The sequence below is a fragment of the Nycticebus coucang genome, chromosome 12 (assembly GCF_027406575.1).
Source record: "Nycticebus coucang isolate mNycCou1 chromosome 12, mNycCou1.pri, whole genome shotgun sequence".
Classification (NCBI taxonomy): domain Eukaryota; kingdom Metazoa; phylum Chordata; class Mammalia; order Primates; family Lorisidae; genus Nycticebus; species Nycticebus coucang.
Genome location: NC_069791.1, coordinates 98,210,592 through 98,231,200, shown reverse-complemented (window position 1 = coordinate 98,231,200; position 20,609 = coordinate 98,210,592). Strand labels below are relative to the sequence as shown.

General features: G+C 44.3%; 1 protein-coding gene across 1 annotated transcript; it reads right to left on the bottom strand.

The window, feature by feature from the left end:
* Positions 1-367: 367 nt before the first annotated feature.
* On the bottom strand, positions 368-20,500 carry JPT2 (Jupiter microtubule associated homolog 2). Its single transcript, XM_053557879.1, has 5 exons — positions 20,390-20,500; positions 13,618-13,766; positions 11,632-11,774; positions 5,042-5,090; positions 368-3,725 (listed from the first exon to the last, which is right to left on the bottom strand). Exons 1-5 carry the CDS (start codon positions 20,431-20,433, stop codon positions 3,538-3,540), a joined length of 573 nt encoding a protein of 190 aa, XP_053413854.1. The 5' UTR covers positions 20,434-20,500; the 3' UTR covers positions 368-3,537.
* Positions 20,501-20,609: the final 109 nt, after the last annotated feature.

The window sequence follows — 20,609 nt, the reverse complement described above, 5'->3', positions numbered from 1 at the left end:
CCATCTGTTTTCTATACAGGACTTGACTCTGATAAACTCTCAGATTCACTTTACCTACTTATTATAAGGCATATCACTATAGTTTCAAAGCCAGGTCAGAAGCAGGTTAGACACCTTAACACCTTTAGGACAAGTGGTAAGGGAAAAAATAATTATTACATTTAGCTGACAGAAACTGAAAACAACACTGGCATGTTCCCTACTTATTCTACTCAAAGCTTTGGGATGATTTGGGTGTCCTTTGGATAAATGGGCCCCTCCCCCACCAAAAGGCAAACCCTTTCCCCAATAAAAAGCTGTAGGGAAAGGGTGAAGCTCAGGCATTTTGTATGGAGAATGATCCAATGAGGAGACACACAAAGCAGGCAATGGTTTTCAGTACATGATTGCTGAGTTTAATTCAACAGTTATACCCAATTCTACCTTGTAAAAGTAACAAAAATGTTCCTACAAAATTACATTGAGATATGAGTATAGGTTTTATGTTTTGATGCAGCTTTAGAAAAATGTTGGCACCATATGCACTTAAAAGTTTTAAGGCTTAGTCAAAATACAGAGTAGTAATTTCTCAATGTAGCTTGGAGGTTGAGAACAGGATGCTAAGTTTTTTTAACCTTCCAAGTACAAGCAGTCTCCAAGATGTACACCACCTTCCAAATGCAAGTGACAATTCACACAGTGAGGGTCCTGTATACAGTAACTTTTCATCTTCTCCCAGTGACCAGCCTCCAGGACTCAGCCCTGCAGCCTCATGGAAGGAAAGGCAGGAAAGATGGGAAAGGAGGTGAGAGTTCTGTCACTGCTGCCCAGTGGGTTTTGCTCTAGTTCACTCGTTTCATCACTCCCCAAAACATTCATTCTCATCTTTGGCCTTCTTCCTCTTCCACCTAGAAATCTCTGCCACTGGGCATAACTAAGAGCTCTCCCCCCTCATTTGGCTGACAGTAGGAGTTGAAGGGGAGGTGCCGGGGTCAACATCGTAATGTCAGGTTTCTTCTTGATAATCCAACATGAAATTAACTAATCATTTTCTCATTAAAAGGAGGTATAAGTGGGCCTGGCACTGTGGCTCACACCGTAATCCCAGCACTCTGGGAGGCCAAGACAGGAGGATCACTTGAGCTCAGGAGTTTGAGACCAGCGTAAACAAGAGCGAGACCCTGTCTCTTCGAAAATTAGAAAAATTAGCCAGGCATGGTGGTACATGCCTGTAGTCCAGGCTACTTGGGAGGCTGAGGCAGGAAGATTGCTTGAGCCCTGGAGTTTGAGGTTGCTGTGAGCTAGGCTGACACTATAGCACTCTAGCCTGGCCTGGCGACAGAGTGAGACTTGGTCTCAAAAAAAAAAAGTATAAGTGGTTGTTCATTTCTACCATTAGACTATTTCTTTGTAAGTAAAACAAGTTAGTGTTTTGGATTTAAAACATTTACTACCATGTACGACATTTTTAACTGGAAAAGAAGATGCTCTGAATTCCTAAAAACTTTCTTATAAATGACTTTGAACCACAAACCATTTGAAGTACTTACAGAATCACCAAGAGTAACAGTTTGTTGGCTCCAAAGCCTGCAGGGCAGTTGAAAGGGGGGAAAACTGTCTTTGGTTGACAAAGGCTTATGCCAGGCACAGGAAATGGAGCTTGACAATTCCTGTGGGCACGTAAGCAGGTGGGCCAGCTTGAGTCCGACTGAACATTACTGCTTTTCTAAATTTTCTTTCTTTTCTTTTTTTTTTTAAAGAGACAGAGAATTTCATTTTATCGCCCTCGGTAGAGTGCCGTTGCGTCACAGCTCACAGCAATCTCCAACTCCTAGGCTTAGGCGATTCTCTTGCCTCAGCCTCCCAAGTAGCTGGGACTACAGGAGCCCACCACAATGCCTGGCTATTTTTTCCTGTTGCAGTTTGGCCGGGGCCGGGTTTGAACCTGCCACCCTTAGTATATGGGGCTGGCACCCTACCCACTGTGCCACAGGCACCGCTCTGCTTTTCCAAATTTTAATGGTGATGTTTCTAGCACCGGCATTAGCTTGATAGACACTAAGAGTAATAGGTATCACCATCCAGACATCCTTCTCTGTAGACAGATGCCCACCCAAAGGAAGCAGGGGACTGAAACTGCAGCCCTTTGGGGTGAATGGGAGGGACTCCTGCCTGACTTAGCCTGTTAGGTGACCATAACACAGCTCCTGCCAGCCCACTATCTTAGCTGGTAAATACCAGGGGACTGGACAGTGGTGACTTTGCTGCTAAACTCCTGGCCCAAGGTCTACAGTCTCTTCCGGACCGTTGTGAATGATTCAGAGGCTCTGCAAAGCTGTATGAAGAGTGACCTAAGCAACTCCTTATCTTCTTTGGTGTACCTGAGCAATTTTTTCTGGAAGATGTCAAGAACAGACCAGAATCAACAAACATGTATGTAAAGCTGGTGTTTAAAAATAGCATCTTAGGTATTAAACTCCAAACCAAAGAGTCCAAGGTTCTCAAGCATCTCTTCTTCCTATCAACCAATTAACACAAAAAAAGTAAGACACAGGAAGAAGTTTTTAAATAAGCCCCTTATGAACACGTCTGAATAGATTTTAAAAGTCCTGTGAAGGTTGGTAGGACTCAGGAAAAATCATGGCTTATGAAGGGGACTGTCCACATCACTGGAAAAGAGCAAAGGCCTGGACTTAAAGCTGATGAGAAGAAAAGGAACAACTCACAAGCAAAACTGGAATGTGAAGGACCAAGACCATACCTTGTCACAGAAAGGCAGATTCCATGAGATGGGACAGGGTTTTAGACAGCAGAAACTGGGCAACTCAGAGGATTAGGGTGTATAAAAACTTTCCATAAAGCAAAAGACTGAGGGCAACTTTTTGGTTTTTTTGAAAGCTGCCAAGGAGAAGCAATTAAGATGTCAGTAGAGACTGCAAAAAAAAAAAAAAAAATATATATATATAAAATCCCCAATGTGTGGGGGATTAAATATATATATTCCACACTGGGTATTAAATGGACTGGAGATGCTAGGGTTCAGCAGCAGGAATCTCAGCATCAGGGAGCATTTTGATGACAGATAACCAGCATTAGCATCTACGGAGGACAGAGACCCACCCCATGCCTTGCCAGGGTCTCTGCATATGCTTTGCCCCCCTGCACCCCAAGCAAAGGGCAGGCTGTTTGGTTCTTTCAGTCATTCCTAGATGTCCTGTCAGCTGGCACACTGCTGATACAAGGACAGGAAGGCAAGCTTCACCAAGCCTCACACGGCCCTGTACCATCTCCCTGCCCTGAAGCTCATCTCCTATCTGAAACTACAAATGAGTGAAAATCAGGGGAATCACATTTAACCCCACAAAGATGTGTCTTTCTCAGTCTAGAAGGCATGGTCCTCTGAGCAGCTCTCATGTCATCAATGGAGACTCTGAGCACCCAGCCTCACACGCACAACAAACCTCTTCCACCCCAGCTCATTTGGGCTAAAGGAAATGATAGCATTCAATACCCCAACTCTGGACTTTCTTGTCTGGCTGTGGTAAGGCAGTAGTTCTTTTAGTAGAAGGAAATGCTGGATTTGCCTCCGGGTGGGTTCAGGACTTTGTTGTGTGAGCGAGGCCGTGGCCCCAGCCTTGGCTCGTGGCTGTCAACCTTGGGCCTGGGCTCGTGCTCCCCGGCGTGGCCCACTTCTCTGGCACTGCCTCTCTCACTCCCCGCTTCTCCAGGTGGGATGCTTGTTGCAGCTATGGGATAAAGTCAGCACACAGCCTGTTAGAAGCAATCTGTCACCCTGACAGGCACGCTGCGGGAGTAAAGTGTCACAGAGCACATTAGAAGTTCACACTGTAACTGGGAAAGGGGAAAACCGAGCTTTTCATCCTGTCCCAAGTCAACTCACTGTTCATGAGCAGACGCAGCTCATGAAATGAGCATAACTTCAGGGCTTACTACTATAAACACTCTTTGATTTCTTCCTAATTAAGTTAGTTGCTCGTTTATATTGCTTGTTAGACTCCATTCCCATTTCTTCTTCCTCAGTATAAAAAGCAGACTTCCTCAGAGTAAGGATTAAAACATCTTAACTGGAGGGTCTGATAAGATGAAGGCAAAGCTTCTTGTCACTACCGCTCTGGACATTTTTTTTTTCTTTTGAGAGTCTCACTATGTCACCCTCGGTAGTGCCATGGCGTCACAGCTCACAGCAACTGCAAACTCTTGGGCTTAAGTGTTTCTCTTGCCTCAGCCTCCCAAGTAGCTGGGTCTACAGGCGCTTGCCACAATGCCCAGCTATTTTCTTGTTGTAGTTGTCATTGTTGTTTGGCAGGCCTGGGTCGGGTTTGAACCCGTTAGCTCCGGTGTATGTGGCCAGCACCCTAGCCATTGAGCTATAGTCGCCGAGCCTGCTCTGGACATTTTGAAGGACAAATGATTGCCTATGTATCTTGGTCATCATTTTAGGGAAACGGTGATCCAAAGAAAGAAATCATTGTCCACAGTTAAAGTGAGAGTTGAATTCTGATCACCAGAGCAGCTCATTCCTGGGTGATTGATGGATGAGGCTCATGTCCTTGCCCCCCTTCCCCTGCCTTGCATTTCCCCTTCCCATTTCCCAGGTCTCCGCCTCTGGATTTTTTCTGCCAGCTCTATTACTGATCATGAGTTCATGAAAGGTTTGGGATCCTGGACCCTCACTACATGGATCAGCTTCTAGGAAGACAATACCTTGGTTTTAGACCAAGGCTGATAAGCAACGAGAAGGAAAGAAAATCTTTTTTACCCCAAGGTTCTTTTTTTTTTTGGTTTTTGGCCAGGGCTGGGTTTGAACCTGCCACCTCTGGCATATGGGACCAGTGCCCTACTCCTTGAGCCACAGGCGCCGCCCAACCCCAAGGTTCTTTAAGTACAAAATTCTCTCAGCAATAAAAACATCACTGCTTGTGTTAGTAGGCTGGCCTACAAGGTGCAGAGAAATAACTCCCTTTCATTCCCTGAGGTCACATACCAGCAACTCTTCTAGAATCAGGCCACTCAGCAATAAGGCACAGAAACAAAAGCTTACCTTTATGATCTGATTTTGCTGCTTCTCCTTCACATAAGAAAATGTGATCCTGCAACAAGGCAAACCATTAGGTCAACAGTTGGTTCAGAACTTTTGGACCCTTATTAAAGTGAACATTGAAAACTGAGGAACAGGGGTAGTATTAGGTGGGAAAGTACATAAGAAGGAAAGGAAGCCAGTCCAGGGATTGAAAAGGCTTTATTAACAGAGGAAGGGGAGAAAAGCAGAGTGGAGTCGATGATCAGGAGCCAGCTCAGCTCTCAATTTCAAGAGGCTTTTATCCCTTATCAGTAGGGATGAATGTGGGAGGGATTTCCCAGAGGGAGTAAACCCTTCTGCAGAGAGACTAATTTTTACACTCAGGGCAAATCTAGGAGTTACTCCCATAATTGGCTGCCAGCCAGGACAGAGTTATAAATTACTGTTCTGTTGTTTCCCAGGAACAATGGCCTTGAAGCACTCTGGGGGTGGGGGTTTGCTGTGATCAATAAGTTTGGTTTCTGGCATGCTTTTTCTGACCAGCTGTTTCCCAGAATGGCTATACTCTTGTCAGGGCCATGAGGATTTCTTTTTCACAAAAATCAGAACATGAATGACTTAAACTTTTGGTTTTTTTAGAGACAAGATCTCACTCTAACTTCCAGGCTACAGAATAGTGATGCGATTGTAGCTTACTACTCACTTGAACTCTTGAGCTCAAGTTATTCCTCCTCCCTCAGCCTGCCCTGGAGCTGAGACCAAGTAGCTGAGACCACTTCTGCGTGCCACTACACCTGGTCGATAACTTTTAAAAAATGTTCTTACTATGGACAATTTTAAGTATGAACAGAGTAGAGAGAATAATACCGTGAACCCCACATAACTCTCTATATAGCCATAATGACACCAGCTCAGGTCCCCACCCTTGTCTTAGACATGCTATTCTCCCAATCTCAGTCCTCTCCAATTCCTCTACAGGGATTATTCTGAAGCAAATCCCAGATATCTCATTTAACCATAGATATGTGAAGATGTGACTGTTAAAAATGTCCTTTAAAAAAATAATATTCTGGGTGGCACCTGTGGCTCAGTGGGTAGGGTGCCAGCCCCATATACCGAGGGTGGCAGGTTCAAACCCAGTCCCGGCCAAACTGCAACCAAAAATAGCTGGGTGCTGTGGTAGGCGCCTGTACAGCTACTTGGGAGGCTGAGGCAAGAGAATCGCCTAAGCCCAGGAGTTGGAGGTTGCTGTGAGCTGTGTGATGCCACGGCACTCTACTGAGGGTGATAAAGTGAGACTCTGTCTCTACAACAACAAAAAATAATAAATAAATAAAAATAATAATAATATTCTAGGCCAGGCATGGTGACTCACAGCTATAATCCCAGCATCCTGGGAGGCCAAGGTGGATGGACTGCTTGAGTTTAGGAGTTTGAGGCCAGCCTGAGCAAGAGCGAGACGCCGTCTCTACTAAAAATAGAAAAACTAGCCAGGTGTTATGGTGGTGCACACCTGTAGTCCCAGCTACTCAGAAGGCTAAGGCAGGAGGATCTCTTGACCCCAAGTGTTTGAGTTTGCTATGAGCTGACACCATGGAACTCTACCCAGGGTGACAGAACAAAACTCATCTCAAGAACACACAAACAAAAAGAACCCCAACAAACAACTCTCAAAACTGTAAATATTAATGATAACAAAGCCCCAATTTTTTTTTTTTTTTAAGACAGAGTCTCACTTTGTTGCCCCCTGTAGAGAGCCGTGGCACCATAGCTCATAGCAGCTTCAGACTCAAGCTCAAGCGATTCTCCTGTCTTAGCTGCCGGAGTAGCTGGGACTACAGGCGCCCACCAAAATGCCTGGCTATTTTTTAGAGGGAGGGTCTTGCTCTAGCTCAGGCTGGTCTTGAACTCCTAAGCTTAGGTGATCCTCTCCCCTTGGCTTCATAAGAGTGCTAGGAGTACAGTTGTGGGCCACCATGCCTGGCATTTTTTCACTCTTACCAGTGTCCTTAGATGCATATTAGTTTTCAATTTTAATGAAGTCCAATTTATTCTTTCATTTTCTTCTCTGTGGTTTTGGTGTCATATCTAAAACTCTGTTGCCAAATACAAGATCATGGTGATTTGTTTCTATAATCTAACAATTTTATAGTTTTAGCTCTTAACTTTAGGTTTTTGATCCATTTTGAGTTCATCCTTACATATGGTGTTAAGGTAACAACTTTTATCTTTTTGCATGCACACACAATTTTCCCAGTGTTTTTTTTTTTTTTGAGACAGAGACTCACTATGTTCGGTAGAGTGCCGTGGCATCACAGCTCACTGCAACATCCAATTCTTGGGCTTACGTGATTCTCTTGCCTCAGCCTCCCAAGTAGCTGGGACTACAAGCGCCAGCCACACCTGTCTATTTTTTGTTTTTTAGTTGGCCCGGGCTGGGTTTGAACACCAGCCACAATGCCTGTCTATTTTTTGTTGTTTAGTTGGCCCGGGCAGGGTTTGAACCTGCCACCCTCAGTGTATGTGGCTGGTGCTGTAACCACTGTGCTATAGGCGCTAAGCCCCCAGTGCTATTTATTAAAGAGACTGTTCATTTCTCATTGGATGATCTAAGTACCCTTGTGGAAAAATCAATTAAACACAGAGGTTTATTTGGGAAGGTCTATTTCTCAGTTCTGAATTCTTTTTTTTTTTCTTTTGAGACAGAGTCTCACTTTTCACCCTCGGTAAAGTGCCATAGCGTCATAGCTCACAGCAACCTCATACTCCTGGGCTCAAGTGATTCTCTTGCCTCAGCCTCTCAAGTAGCTGAGACTATAGGCGCCTGCCACAACTCCCAGCTATTTTTAGAGATGGGGTCTTGCTCTTGCTCAGACTGGTCTGGAACCCATGAGCTCAGGGCAATCCACCTGCTTCAGCCTCCCAGAGTGAGGGAGTGAGCCAGCATGCCTGGCTCAGTTTTCAATTCTATCTACAGGTCTATATATCTGTCCTATGTCAGTCCCAGGTTATTTAAATTTGTTTGTTGTAAGATTTGAAAGTGGGAAGTATAAGCCTCCAATGTTTTCCTTTTCAAGATTATTTTCCATATTTGGGGTCCCTTGAGATTCCATCTGAATTTTAGGATGGGTTTTTCCATTTCTGAAAGAAATTCTTGGGAATTCAATAGGGATTGTATCAAATTTCTTCATCTCCAGGACCTCCCACTATCGTCTTGTCATGTAATTTTGTATTGTTATTCTAATTACATCTCTCTGTGGTGTTAATTAGTATGAGGTTTGGTCTGATTTCAGCTTGATGTTTTTGACAAGATGTCGTCAAAGGTGGTCCATAATGGATGTCCATTACCAGGCCCATAATGGCTGGTTTTACCTCCTTTTGAAACGCTAATAGCTACTGATGTTCATTGTCTAGACCTACGATTTTATTACAAGTTTGCTACATAGTGATATTCTAATTCTGTACTTTCTTCTTCATTTATAGCAGGAGTACTTTTATGATGTCAGTTACTATCCTGACATATAGTAACAAAGAAAATGCTGGTTAAGATCCCTAGCTTGTCCTCCACCAGCTTTGTGAATGGGTCCTCTGGCATTCTTCAAAGGTCACAAATTAGATTATTTTTAATGCCACTATGAGCTCCTGAATTCTAAACTGTTCAATCACTACAATCTTTCATCACCTCTGGCCCATGGCTTCTCTTCATATTTGGTCTGAGTCCTTTTGGCACCATCCCAGAAGTATGGTAGGGCTTCCTGGCTTTCAGGTATTATAAAAAGTTCTAGGCTCACCTTGGGTACTCCCTGACCTTGAACTGAAATTGACCATTTCCCCAGTGATGCTGGGGATGACCAATGGTCCTGGATCCAAGACCTTTATTTATTTATTTATTTATTTTTGGAGACAGATTCTCATGTTGTCACCCTCAGTAGAGTGCCGTGGCATCATGGCTCATAGCAACCTCAAACTCTTGGGTCCAAGTGATTCTCTTGCTTCAGCCTCCCAAGTAGCTGGGACTATAGGTGCTTGCCACAATGCCTGGCTATTTTTAGAGATGGGGTCTTGCTCTTGCTCAGGCTGGTCTCAAACCTGTGAGCTCAGGGAAATCCACCTGCCTCAGCCCCCCAGAGTGCTAGGATTATAGGTGTAAGCCACAGCACCCAGCCAAGACCTTTATGTTGACTAAAAATCAAGGGAATCCCTATTCTGTTTCTACTTGGTCTACACCCAGCTGTGCTAAGGTGCACAGTCCACATCTTATCCTTGTTTGTCTAATTCAAGCTCCTCCCTTAGTAAAGAACTGCTGACTTTTAGGCCGTTTTGGTCTAGTCAAGATTCAGTTTGTAGCACAATACCTAAAGATACTTTCCAAAGAGATGCTCTCTTTGCTCCTACAACACTGAAAAGGCAGATGTCACTGCAAAGGTACCAGCAGAGATGCAGGGCAATCCAAACAAAGCTGATACTCTCTCATCCATTCGTGTTTTCTCCTTGTCTCAGTCCTTTCTATGTTTCTATTTTAATTCTGCAATGGTCCATTTTGTGGTACATGAACCTACAAAGTTCATCAATTTTCTAGGAAAAGGCAACTCCAGAAATAGGTAAGAATTTTCTGTGGGACATCTATGGTACATCTTAGAATGGGTACAGGCAATTGCACTAATGTACACAGCTATGATTTAACAATAAAAAAAAAGAAAAGAAAAAAAATTACCAAAAAAAAAAAAAAGAAAAAAGAATTTTCTGTGGGAATGAGACCACAATAAAGGTGGAAAAACAAATAAGTAAGTTTAAAATACTGCTAATTATATTAATAATAGGCTCAGCACCCACAGCTCAGTGGTTAGGGCACTGGCCACATGCACCCGGACTGGTGGGTTTGAACCTGGTCCAGGCCTGCTAAACAACAACAAAAATAGCCAGGCATTATGGCAAGTGCCTATAGTCCCAGCTACTAGGGAGGCTGAGAGAAGAGAATTGCTTGAGCCCAACAGTTTGAGGTTGCTGTGAGCTGTGACACCACAGCACTCTACTGAGGGTGACATAGTGAGACTCTGTCTCCAAAAAAAAAAAAAAAAAAAAAAGTATATGTATATATGTAAAATAAAGCTCCTAGCCTTTCTTACTGAGTCCGAGTCTAGATGCAGTAAATCCCAGAAATATTCTACCACCACTCAAGCAAACAAACATCCAAGCTAGTGCAGGCTCTGGTCGTTAGGGAAGCCAGGACTGGCCTTAGTCAAGCCCTTGAGCTTAGCTCTGGTCACAGACCTAACCAATTCTTCCTAAGGCCTCATCCAAAGTGATATTGCTCAGGCATTCTTCTATTTTCCAGTGGCTTCAAGTCAGTGTTGTGAGGAGACTCTGGTCATATTATTCTGTTGGTGCCTTTATTGGTTCAGAGGCATCAGCTATACTTTAGCCAAACACCACAAATTTGTACCCATAACACCAATAAACTTTATAACACTGTGAAGGGCAATGCCCATCAAAAGCCAGCACTGGCTGGGCATAGTGGCTCAGCCTAAGATCTCAGCACTATCAAAGGCTGGGGTAAGAAGATTGCTCGAACCCAGGAGTTTGAGGCTGCAGGGAACTATGATGATATCACTGCATTCTAGCCTGGGCGATGGAGCAAGACTGTTTCAAAAAACAGAAAACAAAACAACCTCTCCCCATTTTTCCCTTCCCAGATGAAATAAGAACAGTGAAAAATTCAGGAGGGTCCAACTCCTGTCACATGTGTAATTATGTAACTCTTTGCCTTACTCCTTGGTGCTATGTAGTAAAGAGCAGCAGCTGCAGCTGCAGCCTGTTGGCAGTGGATGTCCCTGGCCACCAACACACAGAGAATCACTTCTCCCAGGTCTTCAGTCAGCTAGGCTCAAATGAAGAAGCTGGCACACCTGGAAGTGCCTTGGATTTGATTCTATCTTGTATGCAACATACTATTCTGCTATCACTGATGCAAAGGATGTGCACGCCTGACCATCCCTGGCCCTAACCATCCAAACAAAAACCTAGCTTCTGAATCTACTGTTTTTAGAGAGAGAGTCTCTCTTTATCACCCTCAGTAGAGTGCCATAGCATCACAGCTCACAGCAACCTCCAACTCCTGGGTTCAGACGATTCTCTTGCCTCAGCCTCCCAAGTAGCTGGGACTACAGGCGCTTGCCACAATGCCCGGCTATTTTTTTGTTGCAGTTTGGCTGGAGCTGGGTTTGAACCCACCAACCTCAGTAAAGGGGGCTGGCGCCCTACTCACTGAGCCATAGGCGCCACCCAAATCTACTGCTTTTTCCCTGTACATTTGGTGAAGAGATTTTTGTCCCCCAAACTGGGGTGGGGCAGGCAGTAGCTCCAACTCTGGTTCTGCTTGACACATTGTCTGAGCTGGACTGCTCAAGGCTGAATTGTTCAAGGCTGGATTGTTTCTTGGATGACTCGGGAGAGGTTCCAAACTCAGTGACTAATGACTGTTCCCAAGAAAAGCAACGTCATCCACCTTGTCCCTTCCTATCAACATGTCATACCTGGCATGGAACCTTTTTTAAAGAGGACTTGGCTTACCTGTTTTTCTTCCTTGTCTGCTATCTAAATGTAGTCCATACCTTGGGTTTGTTTGGGTGTGCCAAGCGTGAAGTGGCAGTGATTGGGGAACCAAAAATGTCACTGGTCTTCCCACCAGGGGGGTTCAGATGCTGTCGAGTCTGCACAGGAGTCGATTCCTCAAAGATCCCACTTCCTTTCCCTCCTGCAGAAGCAATCACAGAATACTAAGCATTCAGAACATCTGTCTGTCCGTATCCCACATAGCTGTCACATCTCACGGGAACACCCTAGTGCCAGCCCTGAGTTCTAGGCCAACAGGGGAGGACGGTAAGACTCCAACTCTCTAAAAGACCCACATCAAACCCAACCCTTCACCTGGGGCCTGCTATAGCCTTCATGTCTAGAACTGAGCTGACCTTGGCTGGCCTCTAAAGGGAAGATGGTATAAAATAGCACATTTTCCCTGTAGAAATTCCTTAACCCTGAACATTTCATGCTATTCTGTTGAAGCCCCTTCTTCCTTAAGCCATAAATAGTTCTTTAATAAATTAAAAGCAAACGGCTAAATGTTTAGGTCATATAGAGTTCTGAATTTAATAACACGCCCTATTCCAGGGAAATCTGTAACCTGGAAAATAATATTTATAAGTCCTTCTGACCTCACTCTGGGTGGAACTGCCAGGGAGAACTGGATAGCCCAGTGAATTAGAGACATGTACCATCTTTGCTGCCAACGCTAACTGACTTGATGAACCATAGTGAAAATGTGCCTCTAAGACATTACTTCTTGTAAGTGGATAACTAAGGCCTGGGTGCAAAACATAAATGACTATCCCATATTAAGCAAAAAGATGGCTACTGAAAGATACCAATAAATCATCTCTTACAAATACCAAGCACCTACTTCCCACAAACCGTTATGCAAAACGGAAGTGGGCATCATTAAATTCATGGCCCTAGAGCACTACCACCTCAGCTCCACTCTCCTGCTCTCCCGAGCTAGGCTCAAATGAAATGAGCTGGTACCCTTGGAAGTACCTTGGATTTGATTCTGTCTTGCATGCAACATACTGTTCTGCTACCACTAATGCAAAGGATGTGCACGGCTGACTATCCCTGGCCCTAAAAATCATGAAGTGGAAACCACTCGCTATATCCATGAAAACAACCAACCAAACAAAAACCTAGCTTCTGAATCTACTCCTTTTTTCCTGTACGGTTGGTGAAGAGATTTTTGTCCCCAAAATTGGGGTGGGGCAGGGAGTAGCTCCAACTCTGGTTCTGTTTGACACACTGTCTGACATACTGACTCCTGGGCATGGCCTCCCACATCTTGTAAGGATGGAATAAACCAAGCATTCCCCTAATGCGGCAGTTCTCAGGAACCCACAGGAACTGTATTAAAGGGCCGTAGCATTAGGAAGGTTGAGAACCACTGCCCCAATGGATATAGACAGGGGAGAGCTACTCAGTTATCTGTCACCGTATAGTCAACTGCAGTCTTATCAGTCTAGACAAACCTTTTTCAAAGGGTCTCTCCCACTGGAATCACTAGAACGTAGTGATTCTTCTAAGTACTGAAGAACTATTAATATATAGATATGTGCTAGATTAATTCTTCCTTTTTAGAGTTTCAATCCCACTGATAATCTGATTAAAAATACTTTCCCTCCCTAAGGAAAATGTTTTTTAAATGTACAATAATTTGCATGCCATTTTGGGAATCTCAAGGGGCCCATGGGACACCTGCAAGAGGCTCCCTGGTAGGAACCAGAATCCCACCCTCCCCTTCGTATTCTCAGTGCCTGTTACTCAACCAATGTCTGTTGAATAGATGGAGAATTCAAGAATGCCTGAGTCACCTTCAAGAGAGAAAGTAAAAATCATGAGAAGAACTTCCTTTCGTTTTGGAAAAACTCTGATGACAAGTGATAACCTATACCAGAAAATATTTGAAAGGATCAGTATAAAGAAATAGAAAACATCTTTAAAAGAACATAAAACAGGTAGAGGCCAAAGGATTACGGACTTAGAAAGACCCACACCTGGGGGGTTTGTCCTCTTGGGTATGTTCTGAGGTTCTTCAGTTGGTCCAAAAATATTAGATGCCATCCTATTAGGCCTGGTTGAAGGAACAGCTTCTTCTGGACTTCCAAACAGATTGCTTGATTCTCCCCCTGGGGGTTTCATGGTCCTACAAGCACAGAGCAAACACAAGTTACTGAGGGATGACCTCGAAGCTTGTCACCAGGCAGAGGCTACCATATAGCTGGACAAGGCTGAGTATTTTCCTAACATCCATGGAGAAATCACATACAATTATTTAATATTGGTATGACTAGTTTACACATGGCCATAAGGCAAACTTACATTAGTGCTCATAGATTTCCTTAAAGTTTTATGTATCTTAGTTATGCCAAAAAAACTCTAGAAATTTGTGTATTTTGAAATTACTCCTATGATTGCTCACAAGAAAAATTAATTTCCCTAAAACTAAGGGAAATGAGCCACATTTGGTATAGTTTAACACTAATTTTAATTACTATACAGTGGTGTTTAATACTATAAACACATTCAATAGTGTTTAATATTGTAGTTTACATTTGTTAAGTGCTCACTATATGCTCAATGCTATCCTAAGCACTTTGCAAGCATATTACATTCACTTAATCCCACAATAACCCTATAAGGCAGGGACTACTCACAGATGATGAATCTGAGATAAAAAGAAATCAAGTAATTCACCAAAAGGCAGACAGGAAATAGCAGAACTAAGATTCACCCACAAGCAGTCTGAATCTAGAGCTCGGACTATGTGCTAATACTTAACACCTCTCTTAACTTGAAGGTCTCTAGAACAAGGGGCATCTACCATTTACCCCCACCGCAAAGCTGGCCCACAGGACTGGACTCGTGCACTCCACCATGGGAGCCATTGGCCACTGAGCACTCAGATGTGGCTGGTATGGAATAGATGTGCATCTCCCAAAGTGAAGGCAAAAATGTCTCTTTAATTGTGTCTTTTTACTCATCACAATGTTGAAATATTTTGCATATATTAAATCTATTAAAATTAATTGCCGACTCTTATAGTATTGGCCTAGACCATGGGAAGCACCACCAACATTAATCCAGGTGAGTCCTAGGATCTACATGAGGATAATCACCTCTGCTCCTGAAGTCTGGAATGACCAGATCAGTTATTTTCAACCAGTATACCATGGCACACTGGTGTGCTGTAAGAGGATCTTTAATTATTTTCAAAAGAAGGTCAAAGCACAGTATATTATTTTTTAATTTTTTTTTTTGATCAACATAATTTAACTACAGGTTAACCACAGAAGTTTAACTACAGGTTCAAGTGTGATGTGAGATAAAAAAAGGTTGAAAAACACTGGACTAGGCAAATGGTGGGTATCAAGAAGATTAAAGAACACCACTAGTAACACCACTGTTCATCTCAGATCAACATATATGGCATGACCGTTGCCCCTAAAATACACTGGCATTCTACAAATATCGAACACTACACTACGTTCTGTGAATAAAGTTGTATTCCCAATGCCCAGTCATAAGCAGCAATACACTGAAGTTCTGGCCTTTGGGACACAGTGTCATGCTCTGTTTAGAAGCAGATATTTCAGAAGTAGATCAGGACCTTGAGTCACATTTGTTGCAAAAACTGAAGAACTAAAGAATTGCCACAAAGCTCAACCACAGAGCATATATTATCAGAACAATGAAACATTTTTTTTCCAAAAACCTGGTATTTTTTTTTTTTTTTAGTAGAGTTCGTCGTATCATAGCTCACAGCAACCTCAAACTCTTGGGCTCAAGAGATCCTGTTGCCTCAGCCTCCTGGGTTGCTAGGACTACAGGTACCACCACAATGCCCAGCTAGTTTTTCTATTTTTAGTAGAGACAGGCTCTTGCTCTGTTCAGGCTGGTCTCGAACTCAAGCTCAAGCAATCCACTTGCCTCAGCCTCCCAGAGTGCCAAGATTATAGGTGTGAACCACTGTGCCTAGCTGAGAAAACCTGGAAAGATTTTTAACATGTACTTCAAAGAGAGCCCTACTGATACTGAGTTTTAAAATGGGTGTGGCCCATGCCTTCACTAGTCCTAAGTAATGAATGGGACTGTCTGCATTCCCAGACATTTAGAAATACAGTCAGCCCTCCACACCTATGGCTTCCACATCTAGAGGTACTATCAACTTCAGATAGAAAATAGGAAAAAAAAAAAAAAGGATGTTTGTGTCTGTACTGAATATGTACAGACTTTTTTCTGTATAAATTATATGCAAATACAAGGCCACTTTATATCAAGGATGTGACCATCTATGGATTTTGGTGTCTGCAGGGAGTTGTGGAACCATCCCCCTCCCTAAGAATGACTGACTGTATTTCAAGTGACAGGGCTCAACACTGCATAAAAGCTATGATTTCAGGTTAGGCCTCAACGGAAAGCTATGCAAACACTGAGTGTTCAAGGTTTAGTTAACAAAAGGATAGTACATTTAAAATGTTTGTCTCCTCAAAACATCTATGAAAGAGTGACTGCTCCTTGTGATTTCACATAAATGCAGTTCTCACATCTCTTGCTATGAAGTAGGACAGCAGAAAGTAAAGAACTCATTTGCTTTACCTACAGAGAGACCCTCTGCTGACTGCTCACCAGCACAGAAGCCAAGGCAGCCAAGGGTGCACTGGCAGGCCTTTCAATTGGCACAAACCTGCCTGCTCAGCAGTTAGCACTTCCTGAAGGATATGATGAAGGAAAAAAAGTCAGTTAGTTTGAGAACAAATATTTTGTTTCAGAGACAGTCTTACTGTTGGCTCAGTGTAGAGAGCAATGGTGCAATCTCTGCAACCTCAGATTCCTGGGCTCAAGCAATCCTCCTACCTTAGCCTCCGGAGTAGCTGGGACTACAGGCACCTGCCAAGGCCCAGCTGATTAAAATAATTTTTTTAGTAGAGATGAGGTTTAGCTATGTTTTTCAGGCTGGTTTCAAACTCCTTGCCTCAAGTAGTCCTCCTACCTCAACCTCCCAAAGCACTAGGATTACAAGTATGAGCCACAGGGCTCAGCGGAGGAAAAGTATTTTTTTAAAAATAATAACCAAGTTTAAGTCAGAAAGGGCTAACAAGATTCCTTGCAATTCTTTTTTTTTTTTTTTGAGACGGAGTCTCAAGCTATCACCCTGGGTAGAGTGCCATGGCATCACAGCTCACAGAAACCTCCAATTCCTGGGCTCAAGCGATTCTCCTGCCTCCACCTCCCAAATAGCTGGGACTAAAGGCGCCCGCCACAACACCCGGCTATTTTTTGGTTGCAGCCGTCACTGTTGTTTGGTGGGCCTGGGCTGGATTCGAACCTGCCAGCTCAGGTGTATGTGGCTGGCGCCTTAGCCGCTTGAGCCACAGGCACCAAGCCTCCTTGCAATTCTTGAAGCAAGACAATAAAAAAAAAGTACTACCAGATTTTAAGTCAGGTACTATGTTGAGGCCATCTGACTTCCATACCCACTTATGAATCATATAAGTCCTAGTTATTCTCCGTGTTTGTCTTGGCTAATTGCAGCATCTCTAATATGCCTGGGCCCCCATAGTCATCTCTTTGGAAAAAGGAGATGGAGGTCTGTAATCTTTAGGACCAAACTGAATTTTATTTTATTTTTTTTGAGACAGAGTCTATGTCATCCTTGGTAGAGTGCTGTGGCATCACAGCTCAAGCAACCTCAAACTCCTGGGCTTAAGCGATTCTCTTGCCTCAGCCTCCCAAGTAGCTGGGACTACAAGCGCCTGCCATAACACCTGGCTATTTTTTGTTGTTGTTGCAGTTGTCATTGTTGTTTAGTTGGCCCAGGTGGGGTTCAAACCCACCACCCTCAGTGCATGTGGCCAGCGCCGTAATCACTGTACTACAGGCGCCAGCCCAAACTGAATTTTATCACTGTCTTATGCCAACATGAGTTAAAATTCTTACTTTACTGATTTATTTGAGACATGGCTCTCCTCTCACACCCTCAAGGGTCCTACCACTTGTCAGATCACACTTGCCTCCTGATTCCAGTTCCCCAGGACTCTTTCCTGATTTCCTGACCCTCCTGGTCTCCCAAATCTCCTCTCATTCTTGCTTCAATCCAACTTGGGGATTTCCTGAGCACCTGCCCTGGGCAACCCTGCACAGGCTCTATAGATAGTCTCACCCTTGGGGAGCTTCAAGTTAAACAGGAAAACTACAATTGTGCATAGGTGGTTTCAGTATTCTGTGTGATATGCTACTGGACATCAAAGTTTGGAAGAGGTGAGGCTCAAATTGAGTCTGTTCTCCATATGGAAAGGGTTCCAAGGGGGCATAGGAGGTAAGTGGAATGACCAAATGCTAACTTGGGGTGGTTGGAAATATAGTATTTAATATTGTTCTGTGTACTTCTCTGAATTTTTGAGAACAAGCAAATAAAAAACAATTAGTGTCAGGGAATATACAACAGGGATTATGGTGCATAAAGGCCTAGCCACCTGGAAAGAGGTAGGGGCCACCTCCATCACAAAGGGGATGAATAGGGCTGGCACTACAGGTTTCACAGCCTGCAGCCATCAAACTGCAAAGGGGACTCAGAGGAACAGGGCTGAGAGTTCAATAGACCTTTCAACAAAACCAGAGCCCACAACAAAGGCACAGTGTGGCCTTCCACAGACCACATGCACAGTCACCACTATTATAGGGAGTAGGAGGGGAATGCTAGCAAGCTCAAGACATTTGGGGACAACTTCACAACATGGGGGTGCTTCCTGTTAACCTTTTATTGTATCCCTTCCATATACTTTAATAAAGATATTAAAAACACACAAGAAAAACTAAGGGGCCTGTGACAAGAAGAAAAGCTCCCCCAACACACACACACACACACAGCTCAAGTGGACTGAGGCACTAGAGAGGCAGAGAAACTAATGCAACTTTCACTTCCAGGGTCTCAGTGCTCCTAACCCATCCACAGCTTCAACCTGCATTTCAGAAATGATTTTTGGGACTGGCCAACAGTAAGAAATAGACACAGATTAAATTTTTTTTTTTCTTTTTTAAAGAGACAGAGTCTCACTTTATTGCCCTCGGTAGAGTGCTGTGACATCACAGCTCACAGCAATTTCCAACTCCTGGGCTTAGGCGATTCTCTTGCCTCAGCCTCCAGAGTAGCTGGGACTACAGGCGCCCGCCACAATGCCTGGCTATTTTTTTGTCGCAGTTTGGCTGGAGTCAGGTTCGAACCTGCCACCCTCAGTATATGGGGCTGGTGCCCTACCCACTGAGCCACAGGAGCTGCCAGATTAAATTCTTTATAAACAGAAATTTTACAGCTTAAAGGGAGATCTTAGGTTAATGGCAAAGTATAATGTTTATATAGTCCAAAATTCCTTTAACACAAGATAGTCTCTCAGAAATAAACAAAAGATGTAGAGTCTGAAGAGGGGAGCGTAAACAAAAATAAAATGTATATAATGGATGCAACTGAGCGCCAGAACACAGCTCCTTGCCCAAGTGGTGCAGAACTTTGATGCATTCTGAGCACTCCAGAAATAATGACTGGTCTCACATCAGTACAGACCTACACATGAATGATTAAGTTACTGGTTCATGGGTTAATGGCTAATTATTTGGTTAGGAGTATTACTGAATACTGACCTAACTCTCTCAAATTTAAAGGGTTTCTTTTCTTTTTTGTTAAAGTTTTCTTAACAAGTTGGAACAACTCTTTTCTTTAGTATTTACTTTGTTTAGTATTTGTCTTGACAGTCTGTCTCACACACACATTCTCTTTTACTTTCACAGTGAGGCTATGCCACGGAAGTAATGGCTCACAATAACAGAAAAATCTTATGTCATCTGAGGACGGGAAACTTTTCAATGCAAGCTGGCTACTCATGAAAGACCTTGTCAGTTCCATTGACCCTAATTTATGCAACTCAATACCCATAAGAGCTTCAGAGTTTAAAAAAGAAGTGTGCTGTGTCTTCCTGGGTGTGAAGACCTAGGCCAGATTTGGCTTTCCATGTCTTTCTCCTACAGCAAAGCAGGGAGAACACCACCTATCTCCCCAGGTTGTGGTGAAGACTGAAGGAGATAACTATTCGCTTGAACGCTGATGGTTGCCATCTTGTCCCAGGACAGCCTAGTACTTTCCAACTAAAAGTGGACTTGCACAGACTAGCAAAGCAAACCCACATGCAAATAGGCACACATGGGTATATCCACACGTGAGCACAGACATACACAGACAAAGCTACACACGGGCATAGGTACACATATACACAGGCACACATAAAAATGGGCACACGCACACAGGCACATGTATACACATACACACATACGAGTACAGGTACATGTGCACACAGGCATCCACCGGTACAGGCACACGTGTAAAACACACTCGGCCACTCGTACATAGAGGCACACGTGCACACACACGCACAGACATACCAAGACGCACAGGCCCAGGTTCACAGAAGCACACGTACACACAAGCACGGTCGCAGGCCGCACCACTCGCAAACTCCCAGTAGCTTTGTTCCCAGATCCGAGGCGCCCCCATGAGACCTCGCCCTGCGGGACGGAGTCGAGCCATGGCTGTAAAAACGAGCTCTTTACATCTGGGTCTCAGCGAACGCTCCAGCGGCCCTGGTGGCCGAGCGGCTGGCAATCTAGGGGGCAGGGAGGAGACGGTGCAGGTCCGCGGACTTCTGTGAGGTCGCCCTGCCCGCCGCCCCCGACACGTGGCCGTGTTCTCGCCCACCCGACGCCCGCCCCCTGCCTCACCTGGAGCCCGCACGGACACCCTCGCTCTCCCGGCCCTGGAACATGTCGCCCGCTACCCGGTGCCTCCCTCAGCCCGCCGCGCCGCAATTCCCGCCCAGACCCGCGCAGGTATCCCAGGCAGTTCTCCCACGCCCATTGGACACAGCGACGCCTATCATGCTTCCGCAGCCACTCGCGGCGCGGACCCCGCCTTCTGTTGCAGCCCCCAATCAGCAGGCAG